At 37.1% G+C, this 23,067-nt stretch overlaps 1 protein-coding gene across 1 annotated transcript in view; it reads left to right on the top strand.

Annotated features, from left to right (window-relative positions):
- MINPP1 (multiple inositol-polyphosphate phosphatase 1) overlaps nucleotides 1–23,067 on the top strand; it is a 45,563-nt gene that overhangs the window by 8,097 nt on the left and 14,399 nt on the right. Inside the window, 2 exon segments of the mRNA XM_006169734.3 lie at nucleotides 1,510–1,607; nucleotides 11,623–11,756. Of these exon segments, the coding sequence (XP_006169796.1) occupies nucleotides 1,510–1,607; nucleotides 11,623–11,756 (232 nt within the window).

The following is a 23,067-nucleotide window of genomic DNA, read 5'->3' as shown; positions in this document are numbered from 1 at the left end:
TATCTTACAAGAATTCTTTAAATTCAGAACTAGTGTAAAAAGCTTGTAAAAATCAATTAGTTTTTGGTCCCATTTTTCTCTGAGAAAAGAAGAAAGATGGTAAAGTTAAAAGAAAAATCCAAGCAATGGCAGCAACCCCTGTAGTTGAGTTCTTTCTCTCTCCCTGGGGTTAAATAGTACCCACTTCCCATTGACTTGAGAGTTTTTATTTACTCTGCCAAAGGTTCTCTTTGTATCCCAAACACTTATTCCCCTCTTCCTTCTCTTCAATACCCCGATGTCTGTAGGAAATGTAATCAAGGCTAGTATTGGTGGCACAGTGATAACACAATCCTCCCTGATGTTGGACTCCGTGGAAGGGTCTTAGGTTTGCATCTGGAGTCTCTTGTATAAGCTATACTTATATACGCATGCCTGTGATCCACAGTGACTGAGGCTGGGAGTGGATCATGGAGTGAGCACCCTATTGGGGGAAGCTTGTCTCTCCCACTCCATCTTACGGAACAGATAAAAATTAAAAAATAATAAAAATAGTATAATCAGCACATTAGCCTTGTAGAGCTCCCAGTAACCTGTTCCAAAATCTTTTGAGCAGCTAAGTTTGAAAAATATGCTGTCACCAATCTTTCTCTTCTTTAGTTAGTGGTTTCTCCTTATGCTCCTTGTTTCACCTTTCTCCTGCCCTCTCATTTACTGTCCTTTTTCTTACCTCTATATCTTCAACAGTCTCTCTCCACATTTATATCTTCTTTTAAAAGTCCTATGAATTACTGTATAGTTTTAAAAATTGCTAAATAAGTTTGCTTTGTGATTTCTAATTTTTTGGATGCAGACTAGAATCCTTATAACTTTAGCTCTCTTCTTCCAGCGCTCTAAAATTAACAAAATTTATGTTTTACATAATAAATCTTCTGGTTAAACTTTTTGTTGGATTTACCAGGCAAATAAACTTAACAAATATATTACCTTGAAAAGCAGGAAAACATGGCCATTTATAGAAAGTTTTAGTATTTTGGACTGAAATCTATACCTCCTCATAGTTTCCTCTTGACAGCTCCAGTTCTGCCACTTTAGGTTGTACAGAGCAAATCATGATTCTTTGATAGCCAGGAGGTAACTAAATGGTCTCTTCTTGGGACCAGCAGATAGTGTATGGCTATGTCCCTGAACTCCCATTTAGTCGACTGTGGTTCGAGTCCCGTACCGGGTGGCTTAAACTCACACTAGGCACATGTGCGTGCATACCCAAGATCCCAAGAGGAGAATGGAGGAGAAGGGATTGTGATTTCTCGCTTTCTGTCTCTCTGTCTATCTCTGTCTTTCTGGCGAGCACACGTGCCCTATAGCACAAACTTCTCAAAAAAAAAAAAAAAGTCTCTACCACAAACAAAACAAACCCATTTTTTTTTTGCAGCCGCACTACACATAACATTCTATAGATATTTAGACTTAGAAAAATTACAGAAAATAATCATCTATAACATTTTACCCCCACTCTTTTTTTTCCAGATTTAATTCAGGTAGCTTTCTTCACCTGTTCATTTGACCTGGCAATTAAAGGTGTTAAATCTCCTTGGTGTGATGTTTTTGACATAGATGATGCAAAGGTAAGTATTACTTTTGTAGTTTGCTTTTTTAATTTTTGGTTACTTGAAGCAGCACTCTAGGACATAAAGTAGAGTTAGGAAACATAAACTGTCTTGTGACTAACTCATAACTTCCCTTAAATAAAAAGAGTAAATGTTCAAGTTAAGTGTTTGCTATTTGTAAATAGTTCAGATTCATAAAGCTTTGGCACATTTTTTTTTTTTATTTTGATGATGTCTTCTAGATCTATCCAGTCAAAAGTCTATTTAACCTGTCATCAGATTTTACTGCTGGAAGGAGTGTGTAGAGCTGGTATAATCCAAATTCTCCTCTTTATGGGAAGCGATATTCAGAGAAGATAAATTGTTTCCAAAGACCTATTTGTTTTATAACACTTTTCATTAGAAATTAAGTTCTGTGTTCTACCTGATGGTGGCAGTAATTCATCTACAATTCCTATCTGCCATTTTACTGTTTCTCTTTATTCATATAACGCTGACTTTTAGACTTTGGGAAGAAAAGGACACACAGGCCTCTGGCTACTTCAAAGGAGGCAAATTCTAGTCAATTCTGAAGTGTAGGAAACTAGAGAGAAAGGGCAGGAGAGTGCTATTTTCCTTAGTATTGTAAGTAGGGATCGTTCAGTAGGGCGGACTTCTGAAACCTTATTCCTTGCATACGTATAAAACCTTCAGTATTAAATATGGAAATTAATTATTAACTTCAAAATTTACTGTCAGATTTTGAATAGCTATGTTGTGTACTATGTACCAGATAAGGCAGACTTTTCAGCTAAGAGCTAATGTATAGCTGTAGGAAAACAGATGCTTTATTTTGTTACTCAAAGATTTAAGTGACCAGCAACAGATCAAAGGTAATACAGTTACTGTGCCCATGTGGGTGTGAGGCCTAATGGGTAATTTGGAAAAAGAAGAAGAAGAATTGCTGTACAGTGTTGAGCACCCATAGAAAGTAGTTGTATTATTTTCCCTTCTCTGTTCCTAAATCACTTCCTGGTGACTTGCTGTTTTAATGTCCAGGGTCAGTACCCTACTCATCTTTAACCATCTGTCATGCATCACTTCAGAAAGCTTCCTGGCTTACCCTCCTTTATGGTATCCTGTGCTTAGAGTGGCTATTATTTAAATTGGATCACTTTTCAAAGTGAAAGGGGTACTGTTAATTATACCAGTGTAGGTATAAACTAAGACTTATGGTCACCATTCAGGTGTGTCAAAATAACCTTTTTTTTTTTTCTATCCCTAACCAGATCACTTCTTAGGGAAAAAATAATTGAAGTATTTTTCAGTATTGCATAAATGATAGGAGTTGGCAAAAGAGAAATTTACCTTTTGACACAAGACCTTCTCCTTTGCCCAGGTCACTTGGGTTGTTGGAATGTGTGACATAATTTACCTGGCTATGCGATATCTGACCCTTTTCTACTCTGAGTACCTGTGTTCATATAGTCCCTACTTCTAAAGATTGACAACTCCTGGTTCAAATGCAAATTGCATTTTTTTTTTTTGAGAGGTTTTCGCTATAGGGCGCGTGCGCTCGCCAGACAGACAGAGAGAGACATAGAGACAGAAAGCGAGAAATCACCCCCTTTTTCACCCGGGCCCTAAAGAAAAAGGTTCTAAAAAAAAAAAAAAAAAAAAAAGTCTCTACTCCAAACCAAACATACCCATTTTTTTTTGCAGCCGCACTACACATAACATTCTATAGATATTTAGACTTAGAAAAATTACAGAAAATAATCATCTATAACATTTTACCCCCACTCTTTTTTTTCCAGATTTAATTCAGGTAGCTTTCTTCACCTGTTCATTTGACCTGGCAATTAAAGGTGTTAAATCTCCTTGGTGTGATGTTTTTGACATAGATGATGCAAAGGTAAGTATTACTTTTGTAGTTTGCTTTTTTAATTTTTGGTTACTTGAAGCAGCACTCTAGGACATAAAGTAGAGTTAGGAAACATAAACTGTCTTGTGACTAACTCATAACTTCCCTTAAATAAAAAGAGTAAATGTTCAAGTTAAGTGTTTGCTATTTGTAAATAGTTCAGATTCATAAAGCTTTGGCACATTTTTTTTTTTTATTTTGATGATGTCTTCTAGATCTATCCAGTCAAAAGTCTATTTAACCTGTCATCAGATTTTACTGCTGGAAGGAGTGTGTAGAGCTGGTATAATCCAAATTCTCCTCTTTATGGGAAGCGATATTCAGAGAAGATAAATTGTTTCCAAAGACCTATTTGTTTTATAACACTTTTCATTAGAAATTAAGTTCTGTGTTCTACCTGATGGTGGCAGTAATTCATCTACAATTCCTATCTGCCATTTTACTGTTTCTCTTTATTCATATAACGCTGACTTTTAGACTTTGGGAAGAAAAGGACACACAGGCCTCTGGCTACTTCAAAGGAGGCAAATTCTAGTCAATTCTGAAGTGTAGGAAACTAGAGAGAAAGGGCAGGAGAGTGCTATTTTCCTTAGTATTGTAAGTAGGGATCGTTCAGTAGGGCGGACTTCTGAAACCTTATTCCTTGCATACGTATAAAACCTTCAGTATTAAATATGGAAATTAATTATTAACTTCAAAATTTACTGTCAGATTTTGAATAGCTATGTTGTGTACTATGTACCAGATAAGGCAGACTTTTCAGCTAAGAGCTAATGTATAGCTGTAGGAAAACAGATGCTTTATTTTGTTACTCAAAGATTTAAGTGACCAGCAACAGATCAAAGGTAATACAGTTACTGTGCCCATGTGGGTGTGAGGCCTAATGGGTAATTTGGAAAAAGAAGAAGAAGAATTGCTGTACAGTGTTGAGCACCCATAGAAAGTAGTTGTATTATTTTCCCTTCTCTGTTCCTAAATCACTTCCTGGTGACTTGCTGTTTTAATGTCCAGGGTCAGTACCCTACTCATCTTTAACCATCTGTCATGCATCACTTCAGAAAGCTTCCTGGCTTACCCTCCTTTATGGTATCCTGTGCTTAGAGTGGCTATTATTTAAATTGGATCACTTTTCAAAGTGAAAGGGGTACTGTTAATTATACCAGTGTAGGTATAAACTAAGACTTATGGTCACCATTCAGGTGTGTCAAAATAACCTTTTTTTTTTTTCTTTTCCTAACCCAGTCCACTCTTAGGGAAAAAATAATTGAAGTATTTTTCAGTATTGCATAAATGATAGGAGTTGGCAAAAGAGAAATTTACCTTTTGACACAAGACCTTCTCCTTTGCCCAGGTCACTTGGGTTGTTGGAATGTGTGACATAATTTACCTGGCTATGCGATATCTGACCCTTTTCTACTCTGAGTACCAGTGTTCATATAGTCCCTACTTCTAAAGATTGACAACTCCTGGTTCAAATGCAAATTGCATTTTTTTTTTTTTGAGAGGTTTTCGCTATAGGGCGCGTGCGCTCGCCAGACAGACAGAGAGAGACATAGAGACAGAAAGCGAGATGGTCACGCCGCAATCCCTTCTCCTCCATTCTCCTCTTGGGATCTTGGGCACGCATGCACACGCGCCCGGCATGAGTTTTAAGCCACCGGGTCCGGGACGCAAACCGCGGTCGACTACGTGGGAGTCCAGCGACATAGCCATTACGCTAACAGCTGGTTCGCCAAACTGCATTTTTTTGTGGTAAAAGTACATAATCAGCCTCAGCTTCTTCATCCCTACTTAAACTTCTTTCAGTTAATCCCTTGCCTTCCATTTACTCTTGCTTTGTGTGCATTTCTGTCTTCTGATAAGTAGTTCGATTCATTGTAGAAGCCCTGGAATTCAAGACCTGGATTACAGTAATGCTTAATCTTTCTGTTCTTGATTCCACATATATTAAATGATGTAACCACTGGGACCAGCAGATGCCGTAATGGTTATGTTGCTGGACTCCCACGTAGTCGACTGTGGTTCTTGATCCAGACCTGGTGGCTTAAAACTCATGCCAGGTGCGTGTGTGTGCATTTCCAGAATCCTAAGAGGAGAATGGAGAAGAAGGGATTGCAGCGACCATCCCCGCTGTGGGATGATTTCTCGCTTTCTGTCTCTCTGTCTTTCTCTGACTCTCTGGCGAGTGCATGCACCCTATCACAAAAATCTCTCGAAAAACAAACAAAAAAAGAATTCTGTGATTACATTGGACTGACCCATATAGTTCAGGATAATCTTCTCATTTCAAGATACATAACTTTATCACACCTACAAATTCTTCTTTATTGTATAAGGTAACATATTCATTGAACATCCAGGAATTAGGGTATAAACCTCATGAAGAACCGTTCATTCTGTCCACACCATATATATAATTTTCTTTTTTTGCAGCTATCAGGATACTTTATCCTTAAATATTTGGGCATGCATCTATACTGGAGCATTCCCCTACAATACCACAACATACCATAGTATACATACATATATATAATGCATAATACAGTATTATCTATTCTGTAGCTAATTTTCAAGTTTTTACACTTACCTTCATAAGGTCCTTTGTAGCCAATCTTAAAAAAATAATAATAATAATCTAATCAGGGATCCCTTATTGCATTTGGTTGTTGTGTGCTCTTAGTCTCTTAATCTAAAGAATGTTCTAGCCTTTCTTTTTCCTTTTATTTCTTTTCCTTCCTTTTGGAGTAGTGTAAGCCAGTTTTTTTGTAGAATGTCTTAGGATATGTCTGATCTTTTCTTTATGATCAAATTAAACAGTTTTGACAAGGATATTACATAAGTGATATATTTTTCTTAGTGCATCACATCAGAAGGAGAATGATGTCAATGTGTCACATCATTGGTGATGTGCTTGATCACTTGATTAAAGTGGTACCTGCCAGATTTCTCTAAATTGTAGAGGTACCTTTTTCCTTTTTAAAACTAAAGAACTTCTCATTTAAATGACCATGATTTGAAAAATCAAAATTTATGTTTATTATTTTAATTGAATAAGAATTCCCGTTTTAAATATCAAAACCAAAGTGTTTACATTTTTCATTTAAAATGTAAAGTTCTGGGCCAGATCCATAACTTAGTGATTAAGGGTGCCGAATCCCAGATGGCCAATTGCTGATTCTTGGCCCTAGCAGTTTGAAAAATACACTGAGCACATGTGTGTACGTACTCCAAATCCTTACAGGATTGAGGAATGGAGGAGGGATAGTGGCAGGACCATACCCAATAAAGAGTGCTTTCTTCCCCTACCCTGTCTCACTATCTCTCTCTCTAGTGAACACAAGCACCTCTCTGACAATTAATTCTTTTGATTTAGTCATTATATTTTCTATGATCATTTCTTTTCTTTTATCCATGTTTTGCTAGAAAATAGTTTATTTATCCCTCCTTAGGACCTTCACTGTGAAATAGGTTTACATATCTAAGTATTTACAGATGAAATAAAATGGTGTCTGGGATTTGGTTCAAAATAATCCAGTGGTTGTGGTAGGAGTATCACTGAAACAAGATTGGGTAAATACTGTTGTCGAAGTTGGATGATAGGTATATAAAAGTTGATCATATTATTCTATATTTTATGTTTGAACTTTCCTATTAAAAATATTTAGAAAATAAAATGAATAGACATTTATGAAATCCTGGGAATTATTGAGATTATTAGAAATCTTGGACTTTGTGAATTCCTGGACCAGATATGCCTTCATTCAGCAAACATTTTTTGAGACTCTTAGGATTTTTCCATATCTCGGCTATAGTGGATAATGTTGTAATGAACTCAGGAGTGCAGATTCCTCTTTAAGATACTGATTTCATTTCCTTTGGATATATGTCCAGAAGAGGATTGCTATATCATATGGTAATTTAATTTTTATTTATCAGGAACTTCCATACTGGTTTCCATATTGGCTATACCAGTTTAAATTCTCACCAGTAGTATACTAGTTTTCTTTCTTCTTGTTCTTGCCAATAATTTTGGCTTTTTTTTTTTTTTTTTTAAGATAAGTCTTGCAATTGTGAGCCTCTCAGTTGGGACCAAAGGTATGTGCCATCATGCGTGGCTCATTTTTAGGCAGAGTCTCACTTTGTTGCCCAGGCAAGCCTCAAGTTTGCAATCCTTCTGTCTCAGCCTTCGAAGTTGCTGGGGTTATAGGCACATACTACTACACCTGGCCTTTAGGTTGGACCAGGAATCAAACCATGGCCCTCCCATGTGACTTCAGTGTGTGGAACTTTGTCTTAGTATGCACCACTGTGGCTAGACCCTCTCTTTAGTCTTTTTAATATTCATGTTTCTCACAAGCGTGAGGGACTATTTCATTATAGTTTTGGTTTTCTGATTAATGACTTTGAGTCCATTTCCATATAATAATGTCAATTTTTAAGTCTTCTTTGGAAAAATGTCTATCCAGATCATTTGCCTCTTTTAACCAGGTTGTTAATTTTTGTTATGCAGTTGTTTGAGTTCCTAATATTTTTTATATTAATTTCTTACCAGATGTATGATTTGTAAATATTTTCTCCCATTTTATAGGTTGTCTCTTCATTATGTTGATTCATTTAGTGTGGGGAATTTTAGTTTGATGCAGTCCTACTTGTTTATTGTTGCTTTTGTTATCTGTACTTTTTGGGGTTATTCTAATTAAAAACACTCCAAATGTTTTATCACAAAATGTAATGTTTGTGTAGTCTCTGTTAGTTTCTCTTACTCACTTAAAGAAATGTCCGTTTCTCACTGAAATTTTTTTTTCCTTTTTATATTCAGACTTAAACACATCAGATACTTTGTTTTTAAAATCAGGAATGAATGCTGAATATGCAGAAAAATGATTGTGTTTTTGTCCTCTTTAATCTTTTGACAGTGAGTTACATTACTACATTTTCTACTATTGAATCATCCTCACATTCTTTCTTTTTTTCCTTTTTAATTGCCAGAATGCATATACAGTCACCAGAAAGAGAGAGAGAGAGAGAGAAATAAAGAAAGGCCCCCTTAGTAGGGCATGGTCATGCTGCAATCCCTTCTCCCATATTTCTCTATCCTGTCAGAATTTAAGGCACACGTGTACATGCACCCAGTGTGTTTTGCAAGCCTTCATGTCTGGAATTTGAACCACAATTAGCCATGTGGAATCTAGCTCCTTTAACTCCTAGGCTACAGGACAGGTCTGTCCTCCTTTCTTAAGGTAAATTCTGGATGGATTTTTCTACTAATTATTGTTTCACATTTCTTGTTTCTTCATGTATTTGTGGCTTTTTTTTAATCAGATGCTTGGACATTGTGGTTGTCATGTTTTTGAATACTTGGATTTATCTTCTTTTAAAGAGTGTTGAGTTTTGTCTTTGTTTGCAATTAAGTTACCATGGGTCAGCTTCATCCTTTTGAGATTTGTTTCTGAGTTTCGTACTCTAGACCCGAACTTACTAAAACTCAGAAAAAAAAAGTTTAACCCTTTTGGGGTTTCCATTGAATGCCCCAAATGCTCACTGAGCTTTCTCTTCTTAGGCTGCTTGAAATTTGAATAAATCCCAGCCTTGTGAAAGCTCTGGAATTTTTCAGTCTACAACACCTCCAAGTACATTCAACAAGAGAATCAAGGATATCCTATTGAGTGAGCTGTTTGTTTGCTTGATTGGTGTCTTTCTTTCTTTTGTTTCTTGCCATAAAGCATGTGTGTTCACTGGAAAGAAAGACAGAGACAGAGAGAGGGAAGGTGATCTCTCGCCCCCTGAAGGAACTGCCACCCTGCAGTCCCTTCTCATTTCTGGATTTTGGGCACACATACAATTGCCCAGGGTTATTTTAAAACTGCTGGATCTGGGACTCGAATCATGATCAGCCATATGGGAGTCTAGTGCCTTAACTATCACACCACATCCTGGCCCCACATTATGGAGCTCTTTTTCTGTGTAGCTTTCTCTTCTCTAATACTCTGCCTTGCTAACTCTGTCCCCTTTGAGCTTACAAACTTTGAGCTTTGACTTGGGATCACAGTTACCTCCTCTTTTATTTCTAATGCTATATTTTATTTCTAATGCTATATTTGTTTCATTTCTTTAATAGATTTAGTAGAGTTTTGTCTAATTTCCCTAAATTCCTCTTTTACTTTTTATGTCTACTTTGTTCCTTTTGCAAATGTCTTCATTGAATTGCATCTTTAGTATTTTTTTATTCTATTTTTAGTATAAGGCACTGTCCCACCCCTGTTCTTATTACAACTTAATACTTTCTTTCTCTGGGAGATCTTATGGGAAGAAAGGCTTATAACTACTTTATAGTCTTATGTTCCCTCTCTTCTGGATTACAGTTTTAGTCCTCTAGTTTTGCTGTTTATCTGGTCAAATAATACATGAGTACAAAGTTTAACACTCAGATAAAGGCTGTCTTCATCACCAGATCCAATTCCAAACCTCCAGATAGATTAAACATAGCTATCAGTTTAATGTATACTATTCCAACTCTTTTCTGTGTTTTTATTTATAATCTGTATTATTAGAAACATGAAGTATATAATGTATACTTTTCTATGTGTGTGTGTCTGTGTGTGTTTTGATACTAAATGTTATTATACTGTATTTATTCTTATCCTCCTCTTTTCATTCAGCAGAATTTTTTTTAAGAGGTTTTTGCTTTAGGGTATATGAACTCACCAAAGGAAGAGAGAGAGAGAGAGAGAGAGAGACAGTGAGAGAGAAAATAAGGAATCCCCCCTGGGGTTGGGGGATGGTCACACTGCAATTTCTTTTCCTCCTTTCTCCTCCTGGTATCTTGGGCATGCATGCACATGCACCTGGCATGAGTTTCAAACCACCAGGTCTAGGACTCAAACCACGGTTGGCCCTGTGGGTGTCCAGCGATGAAACTGCTACACCATCTGCTGGCCCCCATTCAGTAGTATGTTTTAGAGATATTTTCATATCACTACGTGTAGATCCATAAAATAGAACTTTTTGATAATTGCAAAATATTTCAGTGTGTATATGGGTTATATACATACTTTGTATGTATTTAACCATCTCCGTATTAGTGAGATTTAGGCATTTCCAAAATGTTTATTCTCTTATTAGCATTGCTGCTATAAGATATTCTTGTACATTTTCCCTTATGTTCCTCTGTTAATATTACTTTATAAGAAAGGGGATTAAATGGGTCACAGAGTAGGCATGTTTTCAAGAATGTTGCCAATTTATTCTCTATAATATATATACAGCAATATAAAGCCCTTCCAGCAGTACCCATTTTCCTGTATCATTGGCGCACTTTCACTGTTATTTTGCTGAACTGATAAATGAACCGCAGTAACTCTTTTTCTCTTTGGATTATACCTTCTGAAAATTCTTAAAAATTCCTGATGTGCCGTTGGTATGTTTCTGTGCTGTAAGGAATGTTTCTCTATGTACTTTTTTTTTTTTTTGAGAGGTTTTCGCTATAGGGCGCGTGCACTCACCAGACAGACAGAGACATAGAGACAGAAAGCGAGAAATCACCCCCTGGGGGGATGGTCACGCCGCAATCCCTTCTCCTCCATTCTCCTCTCGGGATCTTGGGCACGCACGCACACGTGCCCGGCGTGAGATTTAAGCCACCGGGTCCGAGACGCGAACCGCGGTCGACTACGTGGGAGTCCAGCGACATAGCCATTACGCTAACTGCTGGTTCCCTCTATGTACTTTTAAGAAATTTCTTCTGTATGTATTTTTGCTATCATTTAAAAATAATTTTAGAAGAAATGGGAGGCAAACATATATCCTTATCCTTTCTCCTGAGTTGTCATGGCTTCTGGATTATTGGCCATGTGTAATTACTAACTTCTCTTGCACACTCACCTCTCAAGTCCCCTAAATCAAATCTGTAGTATAGCATAAATCCTAACTGTCACAGACCTTTGAGGGGATTCAACCCTTACCTGCTGGAAATGGTAAGTATAAACTGCAAATGTTAAGATTCCATTATATTTTATGTAGAATGGTAATTAAATAATGTAAATAATTTTTTCTAAGAGAGTCATTATTAGGGTATCTATTGTGTTTATGAAAATTTATTAGAAATGATGATTTTTGAATTTTTATTTTTAGGTGTTAGAATATTTAAATGATCTGAAACAATATTGGAAGAGAGGATATGGGTATACCATTAACAGTCGATCCAGCTGCATCCTGTTTCAAGACATCTTTCAGCACTTGGACAAAGCAGTTCAACAGAAACAAAGGTAAAAACTTAAAAATTTGAGGTATATTCTGAGTTCGCTATTAAGTTTCATGAAAATGTTTTCTGAGTGATTTTTAAAAACAGTTTTTGCTTTTGTTCTAACAATTTCATAAGAGAGAATTAGATAATATATATGTAAGTTGTAAAACATGAAGTTTCCACTTAACCCAGGAAGTAGAATGTTATTAATATCTTGCATTTATTTATTTAGATTTTCTTTAGCTATCATATTTTCCTGCCCCCTTATCCTTCTGCACGCCTACATCCTCCTCTACAACATCCCCTAAAATGATCTTTTGAATTTTGTGTTTGCCATTCCTTTGCCTCTTTAAAATGGCTTTTATTATGAACGTATGTGTGTCCAAGCAGTATATTTAGTTTTGCTTGGAATCATACTACTTCTTGTCTTCTGGGCCTTGGCTGTTTTTTTGTTGTTGTTGGGTTTTTTGTTTTTTTTTTTTTAACCTCCTCATCATGTTATTGCATGTAGCTATAGTTTTTTCAGCACAACGTTCAGTAGTGTGAATTACTACAGTTTATATCATCTACTCTAGTCAGTAGGCATGTGAATAGTTTCTGTTTTTTTGCTATTATAAATAGTAATTATGAACACTCTTAAACATGGCTTCTGTTATGAATGTACAAAATACTTTTATTTTAAAAGACAGTTTCTAATGGAAAAGCCTGTTTACATTCATACCTTTTATTTTTTTTTTTTGGAGAGGTTTTTGCTATCGGGCGCGTGCGCTCACCAGCCAGACAGAGAGAGACAAAGAGATAGAAAGCGAGAAATCACCACCCAGACGGGATGGCCACACCGCAATCCGTTCTCCTCCATTCTCCTCTCGGAATCTTGGGCACACACACACACGCGCCCAGCATGAGTTTAAGCCACTGGGTCCGGGACTCGAACATGGTCGACTACGTGTGAGTCCAGCGACATAGCCATTATGCTAACTGCTGGTCCCTACATTCATACTTTTTAAGTTTTCTTTTTAAATATTTTTTCATGACTTGAGCCTTTGCTAGAAACTCAAGTCCATTTTATTTGACAGATAGGCTTCCATAAAATCAATTGGTGACAAAAATCAAGCTGTAGAAATGAAAGAAAAGACTAGAAATGGTGTGTTCCATGGTATTTCTAGTGCCATGTTTTATTTACGTAAATATGTTTTGTTTGTAGATGTAACTTTAGTTTGTGGAATTTTCTTGGGTTTGATAGGAATTGGGGAGAAAAAACAGGTGTTTTTATTTCTGCTAAAAAAAATTTCTGCGAGGACTTCTTTTAAGGCAACTATCTGCTTTGAGATAGGTGTTAACTTTTTTCCTGAATAATTGTTTGAATGATTTATAATTCTTAGACTTTATAAAATGGCAGATCTTTATTATATGTTCAGTGTTTACTGTCCCTTTGTCAAATATGAAGTATGGTAAGCTTGAAATTTGTCAGAGTTTTAAATAACTTTTGCAAAATTTGCTATTGTAATTTGATTCTAGATTTTAAAGCTTAAGTAAGAAGTTTATCATTGGTATTTTAAAATAAGCAAGGGGCTGGCCAGTGCCATAGGGGTAATGTAAACTCTGTGATGTTGAACCTCTGTGGGATGGTTCCAGGTTCACATCCCAAGATCTCCCTGTATGTATGCTTGTGTGTATATCTCTCTAGCTGTCTCTCTGGGAAGAAGTGAAGTTGAAAAATATATAAAGTAAGTATTTCTGTACACTGAAGTTTACAAAACATTACAAAGAGAAATTAAAGATAACTCAAAAATGAGGAAGTACCGTAGTCCCCCCTCCCCCTTTTCCCTGTTTTTACCTGTGTTCAAACTGCAGTCTGAAAATACTTCAGTATAGTACAGTAAGATATTTGAGAGAGGAAGAGAGAGAGGTGATATTGAAATAACTTTTATGATAGTATGTTATAATTTTCTATTTGATTATTAGTCATTGTTGCTAAACTCATAGTATGTCTAATTTATCAATTAAACTATATCATAGGTATATATGTATAGGGAAAAAAGCATAGGATTTTTTTTTTTGGAGAGGTTTTTGCTATAGGGCGCATGCGTTCGCCAGACAGACAGAGAGAGACAGAGAGACAGAAAGCGAGAAATAATCCCCCAGGGGGGGTGACCATGCTGCAATCCCTTCTCCTCCATTCTCCTCTGGGGATCTTGGGCACACACACACGCGCGCCCGGTGTGAGTTTTTTAAGCCACCGGGTCCAGAACGCAAACTGCGGTCGACTACATGGGAGTCCAGCGACATAGCCACTATGCTAACTGCTGGTCCTCAAAAGCATAGGATATGTTTTTGACATTTACAGTTTGACATTCACTGGAGATCTTGGAATGTATCTCCTGCAGATAAAAGAAGACTACTGTATACCATTTTTATGGATTTGAAGACCCAAATTGATAATCGATAGACAGTGTAAACCTATCAGAATCCAGTAAGTTTCTTTGTAAAAAATGAGAAACTAATTCTAAAATGTATACAGAAATGGAAAGGGCCTAGAAGAGGTAAAATAATTTTGAAAAAGAATGACATGCTTGTAATACTTCACTTCAAAACTTTAAAGTTGTAGTCACAGCTCAGTATAGCTCAGTCTAACAGAATAAAGACAAGAAAAGAATTCATTACGTATGGCAAATTGATTTTGTACAAAGACGCCAAGATAAAACATTTGGGAAAAGGATCATCTTTTCAATAAATGGTGCTGGAACAATTGGGTATTCATGTATTTTTAAAACTGACACCCAGACCTTAATTCACACTATTCACAAAAATGGATCATAGATTTAAATATGAAAAGTGAAAGAGTAGACCACTCTAGAAGAAAATATTGGAGGAATGATGCAAATAAAGTTACAAAACTCTCACAAGAAAATATAGGGGTAAATCTTCTTAACCCTAGATTAGGCATGGATTTCTTAGCTATAGCACAAAAACATGATCCCAAAAATTAGTAAGATGGACTTCATCAAGATTAAAAACCTCTCACAACAAAAGACACTACTGAAAATGAAGACAAGCCATAGACTTGGAGAAAATATTTGCAAAACATGTATGATTAAGGATTTGATTCCAGTATATGTGGAGAATTACAACTCACCATTAGAAATCCCAGTTTTTGAAAAGGGCAAAAGATTTGGACAGTCTTTGCTAATGAAAATATATAGCAAAATATATGGCAAATAATCACACGGAAAGATGCTTACCGTTAGTAAACATTAAAGACCCAGTGCCATACCACTAATATGTTGGCTAAAATAAAAGGACTTTCTTATGTTAACAGATGGAAAAGTGTTGAGCTGCGTTGTGAAATCCTTGGTTCTTTGGATCCAGATCACTAAAATTAGAGATCTGTCCCTAAGCGCAAAATGAAATTGCAACCACGAATGAAGTAGATAGAAAAGAAAGTTTAATAGAAAAGAAATGAAAGGAAAGGAAAGGAAAGAAAGTACACCCCAAAAGGTTGTTGGGCGGGCGGATTGCCAAGTGGCAACCGCGTTTGATACTGGTCAACCGTTATTCTTATTACTAGAGGTCATGAATATTCATTAGTGGGTGCCCCCTTTACGCTGCCTATGGAATGAGTTGTGAAGCAATTGGAAACCTACACTGCTGGTACAAATGTAACATTGTTTAGCTATTTTGGGAAAGTTTGGCAGTTTTTTGTTAAACCTAAGACTTAGCAATTTTGTCCCTAAGTATCTACCCAATAGAATATATAAGTGCTCAAAGATTTTATGTGGTTGTTTATAGCAGTATTATTCATGATAGTTAAAGACTGTAAACAGATCAAATGTCTATCAACTGATAAATGAACAAACATAATGTGGTACATCTATATGATAAAATACTACTCAGCAGTAAAAAAAGAGGGCAGATTGCTCATAGAGTGAACCAAATAGATGACTTCAAAAACATGCTAACTGAAAGAAGCCATATATATATAATTTATACATATATATAAAGATAAATTTATTTGAAATTTTTAAAAAAGGAAAAGTGGAGGCAAAAGCAGATTAGTGGTAGCCTGAGTCTGGAACTAGGAGAAGGGATTGACAGTACAGGGAACTTTCGGGTACAGAGAAATTTTTAGGGTGAATGAAGTGGTCTCAAACTGGATTATGGTGCAGATTACAAACCTAGCTGTGTACATTTGAAACATACATTCATTGAAACTTTGTAATTAAGGAGAATGAATTTCATGGTAGTTGTATAATACTTTAATTTTAAAAACAGTGTGAATATTTAATAAAAGGAAAAGGGGAAAATAAAAAAATGAAATCACTTATGATAAAAGTGGAAAAAACTTTGAAATAATTTACTAATTCAGAAAAATGGAATCTTTCCTTAAAGTTTTTTTTTATAAGATGACTTCACAATGTTTATGACATATAATTGAAATTATTAGTTCATTTCCTTGCCTTAATGTCTAATACATTAGAAAATAATTGAACTTTTGAAAAATTAAGGATCTTAACAGTCCCATAGGGTTACTATTTTTAAAAATAGTTGAATTGAGAAATAATTCATACACTGTGTAGTTCACCTGTTTAAAGTTTAGTGTTTCTAGTATAGTCACAGAATTATACAACTATCAGCACTATCTAACTTTAGAAGATTTCATCACCTCAAAAGGGAACCCCATGCCCATTTCAGGCATCCCCATTCCCTTAACCCCCTACACCCCTTGGCAACCATTAATCTATTTTCTGTTCTATGGATTTGCTTATTCTGGATGTTTTATACCAATAGAATCATAAAATATGTGGTACTTTTTAAGCCTACCCTGTTTTTTTTTTTTTTATCCAAATTCATGATACAGTACATGCATATGTGTGTGTGTGAGAGAGAGAGATGCACCTTCCATAGGGCACAGTCATGCCATGATCTCCTGCCTCCAGTATTCTAGTTCACTGCACATGTTTTCATGCTAGGGTGTGTACTCAAACAACAGTTAGCATGTGGCTTCCAGCTCTGCAGTCTAGTATGCTACTGACTGCACCATAGTGGTTGGGCTCACTAGCTTTTTTAATTTAGCAGAATTTGTTCAAGATTCATCCATGTCGTAGCATGTATGGTAGCATTTACTATTTTTTATGACTGAATAATATTCCATTATATGAATCATGACGTTTTTATTCATCTGTTCATCTGTTGATGGGTATTGGGTTATACTCACATTTTGGCTACTGTAAAAATGTAATTATAAATATTTATATGCAGATTTTATGTGGATACCTTTTAATTTTGCTTGAGTATATGCCTAAGAATGGAATCTCTTGTCAAGGAACTGCCAGTGATTATTTAAAAATACCAGGAAGGGACCAGTAGATGGCGTAATGGTTAGGATGCTAGACTCCCACATAGTTGACCGTGGTTTAAGTCTAGGACCACGATTTGAGTCCCAGACCAGGTGGCTTGAAACACGCTGGGCACATGTGCATGCATGCCCAAAATCCTGAGAGGAGAATGGAGCAGAGAGGATTATGGTGTGGTCATCCTTCCCAGAGGGTAATTTCTCGCTTTCTGTCTCTCTGTCTCTGTCTCTCCGGTGAGCGCATGCACCCTATGGCAAAAATCTCTCTACAAAAAAAAAATCTAGGGGACCAACAGATGTAGTGGTTACATCACTGGACTCCCATATAGTCAACTGCAGTTTGAGTCTCGGACCTGGTGACTTAAAACTGAACACCAGGTGCAGGTGCGTGCAGGCCCAAAATTCCGAGAGGAGACTGGAGAAGGGTTTGTGGTGTGGCCATCTCCCCTGGGAGGTGATTTCTCACTGTCTGTCTCTCCTGTGAGTGCACGCACCCTATAGCAAAAATCTCTCTAAAAAACAAAAATTAGAATTGTAGATATGTATGAAATTCCTGACTTGCACAGTTTCCTGGACATGGTCTGAAGTTTAAGCATTCTAAATCGAGGTTGGCTGTTTACAGAATCCAGATCGCCTGCAGGGAGGTTTTCTTTGTTTTACTTTTATTTTAAAATAAAATTTCAATTCTTCTCTTTCCTCCTCTCCTCTCTCATTTCCTATCCCCTTTTTTTATTGCTAGTGGGGTACATGTGCTCACCAGAGAGAGACGGAGAGAGAGAGGAAGCACCTCCAGTGGGGTGTGGTCATACTATAATCCCTTCTCTATTTCTCCATCCTGTCAGGATTTTAGACATTGTACACACACATACCTGGCATGTTTTTTTAAGCTTCTGAGTCTGGGATTCAAACCGCATGATTGGCCATGTGGGATGTGGCTTCCTTAACCACTAGGCCATAGAACTGACCCTATCTTTTGTTTGTTTTTGAGAGAAATTTTTGCTGTAGGGCACATGCTTTTGTCAAAGAGACAGAGAAAGAAAATGAGAAATCACCCAGCAGGGAGAATGGCCACACTGCAGTTCCTTCTCCTCCATTCTCCCCTCAAGGTTTTGGGCACAACATGCATATGTTCCCCATGGGAGTTTTAAGCCACCAGGTCCAAGACTGATACTGTGGTTGACCAACTGGGAGTCTAACACCTCAACCACTATGCCACCTGCTGGCCCCTGATCTTATTATTTTTAATAATATGCCATCTCACCCACAAGTGACAGAGAAAAAAATGCAACTGAGCATTCCATTTTTTTAAGTAGTAGCTTGTTGTATTTTTATGACCTTAAAAGCTAACGAGGCTAGCTTTCACACATGGATTGTGGAATCAGATTCAGTAATGATAGACTCAATGTGATGTAGTAAAAGGTGCATGGATTTGGCTTGAGTCCTGGTTTGACTTTATTGATCTCCAGGTTCCTCACTTTGTAAAGGGGGCATGTCTCACCCAATTCACAGGGTTGTTGTGGTAAAGGAGATAATATCTATTAAAGCACTTGGTATACTATCAAATACATACAGTATTGTTACTGTGGATGAGAGTCGCCTAGTCAAAACATGTCCTTAACATCTTTTTCAGACGTTTACACTCATTTTTTCTCCCTATAATTGTCAAGTAATAAAAGCAGTTACTTTGTAGATTTGTTCTGTTCCAGTTAACAAGGTGTTGAGCTGGCTCATTTATTAAATTAATTTCCTTAACATTGTAAGATGGAGAAAATCTTTACTTCTTTTAGATGATTACACTTTTATTTGTGAACTGAGAAGAAAATTTGTTAAAAAGTATTTTAAGGAGTATTTTAAGTAATTTCAACTATGTTATATGTCAGGTAGTGTTTTAGGAGCTGGAAATGGGATGATGCAGGTGAAGTCATTCTACTTACGGCTCTTACAATCTAACAATCATGCCGCAATTCATTCTCCTCCATCTCTTCCTCCTTTTGGAGTTGTGGGCACATGTGCCCATGCACCTGGCATGTTTTTCAAGTCATTGGTCCCGGACTCAACCATACAGCTGGCCATATGGGATCCAATTTATTAACCACTGGGCCACAGGCTGGCCCAGGGCCTGGTTATTTCTGTACTAAAATGCTGATAAGGATTTTAAAAGATGTTTACTTAACAGAATCAAGATTATATCTTCTTGAAATAATAAAGAGAAGAAAGTATAAAGACTTCAATGAGGTTTCTCTCCAAAAAACAGATTGAGGCCAACTAAGGCTCTGAACTGCCAAAGAAAATCAAAATATACTCAGCAAAGAGAAAATAATTTTTTTAAAAAAAATTAATAGGCTTTATTTTTAAAAGTAGGTCTTTTTCTTTTTTTCCAACTTGCCAGAAGGTATGCATACTCACCAGAGAGAGAGGGAGAAAGTGAGAAAGTACCCCCTTGTGGGGAACTGTCACTCTGCAGTTCCTTTTCCTCCATTTCTCACTCCTTTAGAGATTTTGGGCATATATATGCCGATGGCATGTTATCCAAGCCACTGTGTTCAGGACTTGAAGCACATAGTCAGTAATGTGGGATCCAGCTGCCCCTACCACCATGCCACTGGCTGGCTTACTTTTTTAAGTTTTAAGATCATAGCAAAATTGAATGGAAAATGCCAAGTTCCTTCATAGCACTCCCTTATGTACAAACAGCCTCTCTCCATCAACATCATGTCTCAGTTTTGTTGGCTCTGTGGGATCTAGTCACCTTAACCACCATGTCAATGATGGGTCTGGGGTCTTTGTTAAGCTTATCTATTTCTAATATAAGCGACAGAGACAGAGATTGTACCACCAACAAGATCTTAGTGCTACTGTTCATCTCAGCTTTAGCCAGCTTTGGGTCACAGGCACATGCATGCCTGGTGTACTCAGAGAGGTCTCTGCACATGAACCTGGAACCATCCCATGTGGTTTATCTTGGCACAGCATCAAGTTTTACCACTGTGCCACTTCTGGCCCCAGGCTGTCTTTTATTATTAAGATAATCAGATGTTCTTCAATTCAATGCCACTGAATTTTTAGTTTTGCTAAAGGGTACTTGTGCTCACCAGAAAAAGACAGAGAAAAGTGAGAAATCATACCTCCCCCAACCCCCACCAAGGGGATGGCCATGCTGTAATCCCTTCTCCATTTCTCCTCTTGGGATTTTGGGCACTCACATATACACACACGCCTGGCATGTTTTTCAAGTTGCTGGGTCTGAGATTCAAAAATGCAGTCATCCAGGTGGGCTTCAACTGCTTTAATCTCCATGCCACCTGCTGGCCTCTCCACTGAATATTTTTTTTTTTGGAGAGGTTTTCACTATAGGGCACGTGCGCTCACCAGACAGACAGAGACAGACAGAGAGAGACAGAGAGACAGAAAGCGAGAAATCACCCCCCAGGGGGGATGGCCACGCTGCAATCCCTTCTCCTCCATTCTCCTCTCGGGATCCTGGGCATGCACGCACATGCGCCCGGCGTGAGTTTAAGCCACTGGGTCCAGGACACGAACTGCGGTCGACTACGTGGGAGTCCAGCGACATAGCCATTACGCTAACTGCTGGTCCCTCCTCCACTGAATATTTTTTAAACATAATTTTAATAGCACAATTTTACTTCACAGAAAAATTGAAGATTACAAGTAATATTAATTGGGAAGTATCAGCACATCCATTAAATACCATCAGCCCTCCAAATTCAGCGTCTTTGACTTTTATCAGGATCTAGAATTTTATTTTCCCTATTACACCATCCCTGCAGTGAGGGGATTAAAGTTAAACCGGTAAATTTGCTATCTAAGCAGATTCAAGCAGCCATTGCTGTTTAAGCATCTGTAAATAGAAAAGCAAACTGAATTTACTAAGGAAATGCACTGTCTGGATTTTATTCTAAATTATCCTTCATAACTCTCTTAATATATTTTTGTATTTTTAGATTGGGGAAGTTCAAAAAGTCACTTTCTGTTTTCTCAAAGATTTGTTACTGTAATTACTTACCTCATTAGATTTTTTATTTTGTCAGGAATACTCTTAGACACTTCTGAGCAAAAGTTTTTTGATTAACATCTCAAAAGCACATGCAGTAAAAGCAAAAATAAACAAAGGAGTTCTGTCAAACCAAAACATTTTTGCACAGCAAAGGAAACAGTCAACAGAGTGAAAGGACAACCTACATACTAGAAGAAAATATTTGCAGATAATTCACCCAACAAAGGAGTAAAAATCAGAATATACAAGGAACTCAAACTACACAGCAGCAAAAAAAAAAAAAAAAGGAATCCAATTTGAAAAGAGACTTATGATCTAAATAGACCTTTCTCAAAAGAAGATATATTAAGTCAAGAAGGTTATGAAAAAATGCATAACATTACTAAGCATAGGAAATTTCAAATGAAAATGACAATGAAATACCATCTCACTTCAGTTAGAATAGCTATTCTCAAAAAAAAAAAAAATCACAAATGCTGACAGAGATGTGGAGAAAGGGGAATTGGTGGGAATGTAAACTAGTACAACCATTATGGAAAAGAAGTAGCATGATTCCCCAAAATCAAAGAATATGCTTATCTTATGATGCAGTAATTCCTTTACTGGATATATATTCAAAAAAAAAAAAAGTAAGAAAGAAAGAAAGAAAGAAACCAGTATCTAGTGGAAATATCTGTATTTCCACGTTCATTGCAGCACTATTCATAATAACAAAGATATGGAATCAACGTTGTTGACCTTCAGCAGATGAATGGATAAAGAAAATGTGAAACATGTACACAGTGAAATCCTATTCAACATTTAAAAAGAATGAAACCCTGTCGTGCGAGGCAATATGAATCTGGACAATATTATGTTAAGTGAAGTAAACCAGGAACAGAAAGAGAAATACCACATGTTCTCATTTCTATGCAGAAGCTAATAACAAAATGTTCCTCGGGCCAGCCCTTATAACATAACCAGTAAGTTCTGTGGATGGAGAGCTGCATCCCACAGCTGAACATAATTCTATCCTTGGCCCTAGCAGCTTGGAAAACATACTGGGGACGTGTGTCTGCCTGCCTAAAGTCCTGATGGGATGGAGAAATTGAGGGAAGAAAGATTGTAGTGTGACAGCATCCCCAGTGGGTTCTCCCTGCCCCCTCCTTCCCAAGCTCTTGTGCCCTCTGGCAAGGAAAAAAATAATCCATAGAAAGAGAAAGTAGAACAGTGATTATTGGAGGCTGGGAAGAGTGAGGGATAGGGAAAATAAAGGTTGGTTAACAGATACAGAATTAGTTGGGAGTAATGCTGTTCTATAGTACAGTAAGGTGACTGTAGTTAAAGAGTAATTTGTATATTCCAACAATACGAGAAGAGAGGATTTTAAATGCTCCAATTCAAAATAATGGTGAATGTTTGAGGTGATGGATGTGCTAATTACCCAAATTTGATTACACATTACAGTCATGTACTGAAAAATGACACCATATCCCATTAATCAGTACATTTATGTTAGTTAAGAATAATTGAATAATGGTGGTGTGCACTGGTAAAACTGCTCCACATGCTGGTACCTCATGGGATGCTCAGGTTTGATTCCTAGCCATTAAAGGCTGGGTGTGGTGCTGGTAATACCAACAGCTTGGAAGCTAAGGCAGGAGAAACATGAGCCTGAAGCTGGACTGACCAATGTAAGGAGACCCTGTATACACCTGTAGCCCAGCTGCTCAAGAGGCTGAGGCAGGAGGACCATGGCATAGTGAGCCTCTATCTTAAAATAAATAAATAAAAATTGGACCTGGCCCTATGGCCTAGTGAATTAGGGAGCTTGATCCCACATGGCCAGCTATGCAATGAGAATCCTGCCACTGTGGCCTGAAAAACATGCCAGGCACTTGTGTGTGCTTGCCCCAAATCCTGACAGGATCGAGAATTGGAAGAGATTACAGTGTACTCACACCCCATTGGGGGTACTTTCTCTCT

The sequence above is a fragment of the Tupaia chinensis genome, unplaced genomic scaffold (genome assembly GCF_000334495.1).
Source record: "Tupaia chinensis unplaced genomic scaffold, TupChi_1.0 Scaffold147458_1, whole genome shotgun sequence".
Classification (NCBI taxonomy): Eukaryota; Metazoa; Chordata; class Mammalia; order Scandentia; family Tupaiidae; genus Tupaia; species Tupaia belangeri.
Note: the sequence above shows the minus strand (reverse complement) of the source record. Positions and strands in the feature narration are given on the sequence as shown.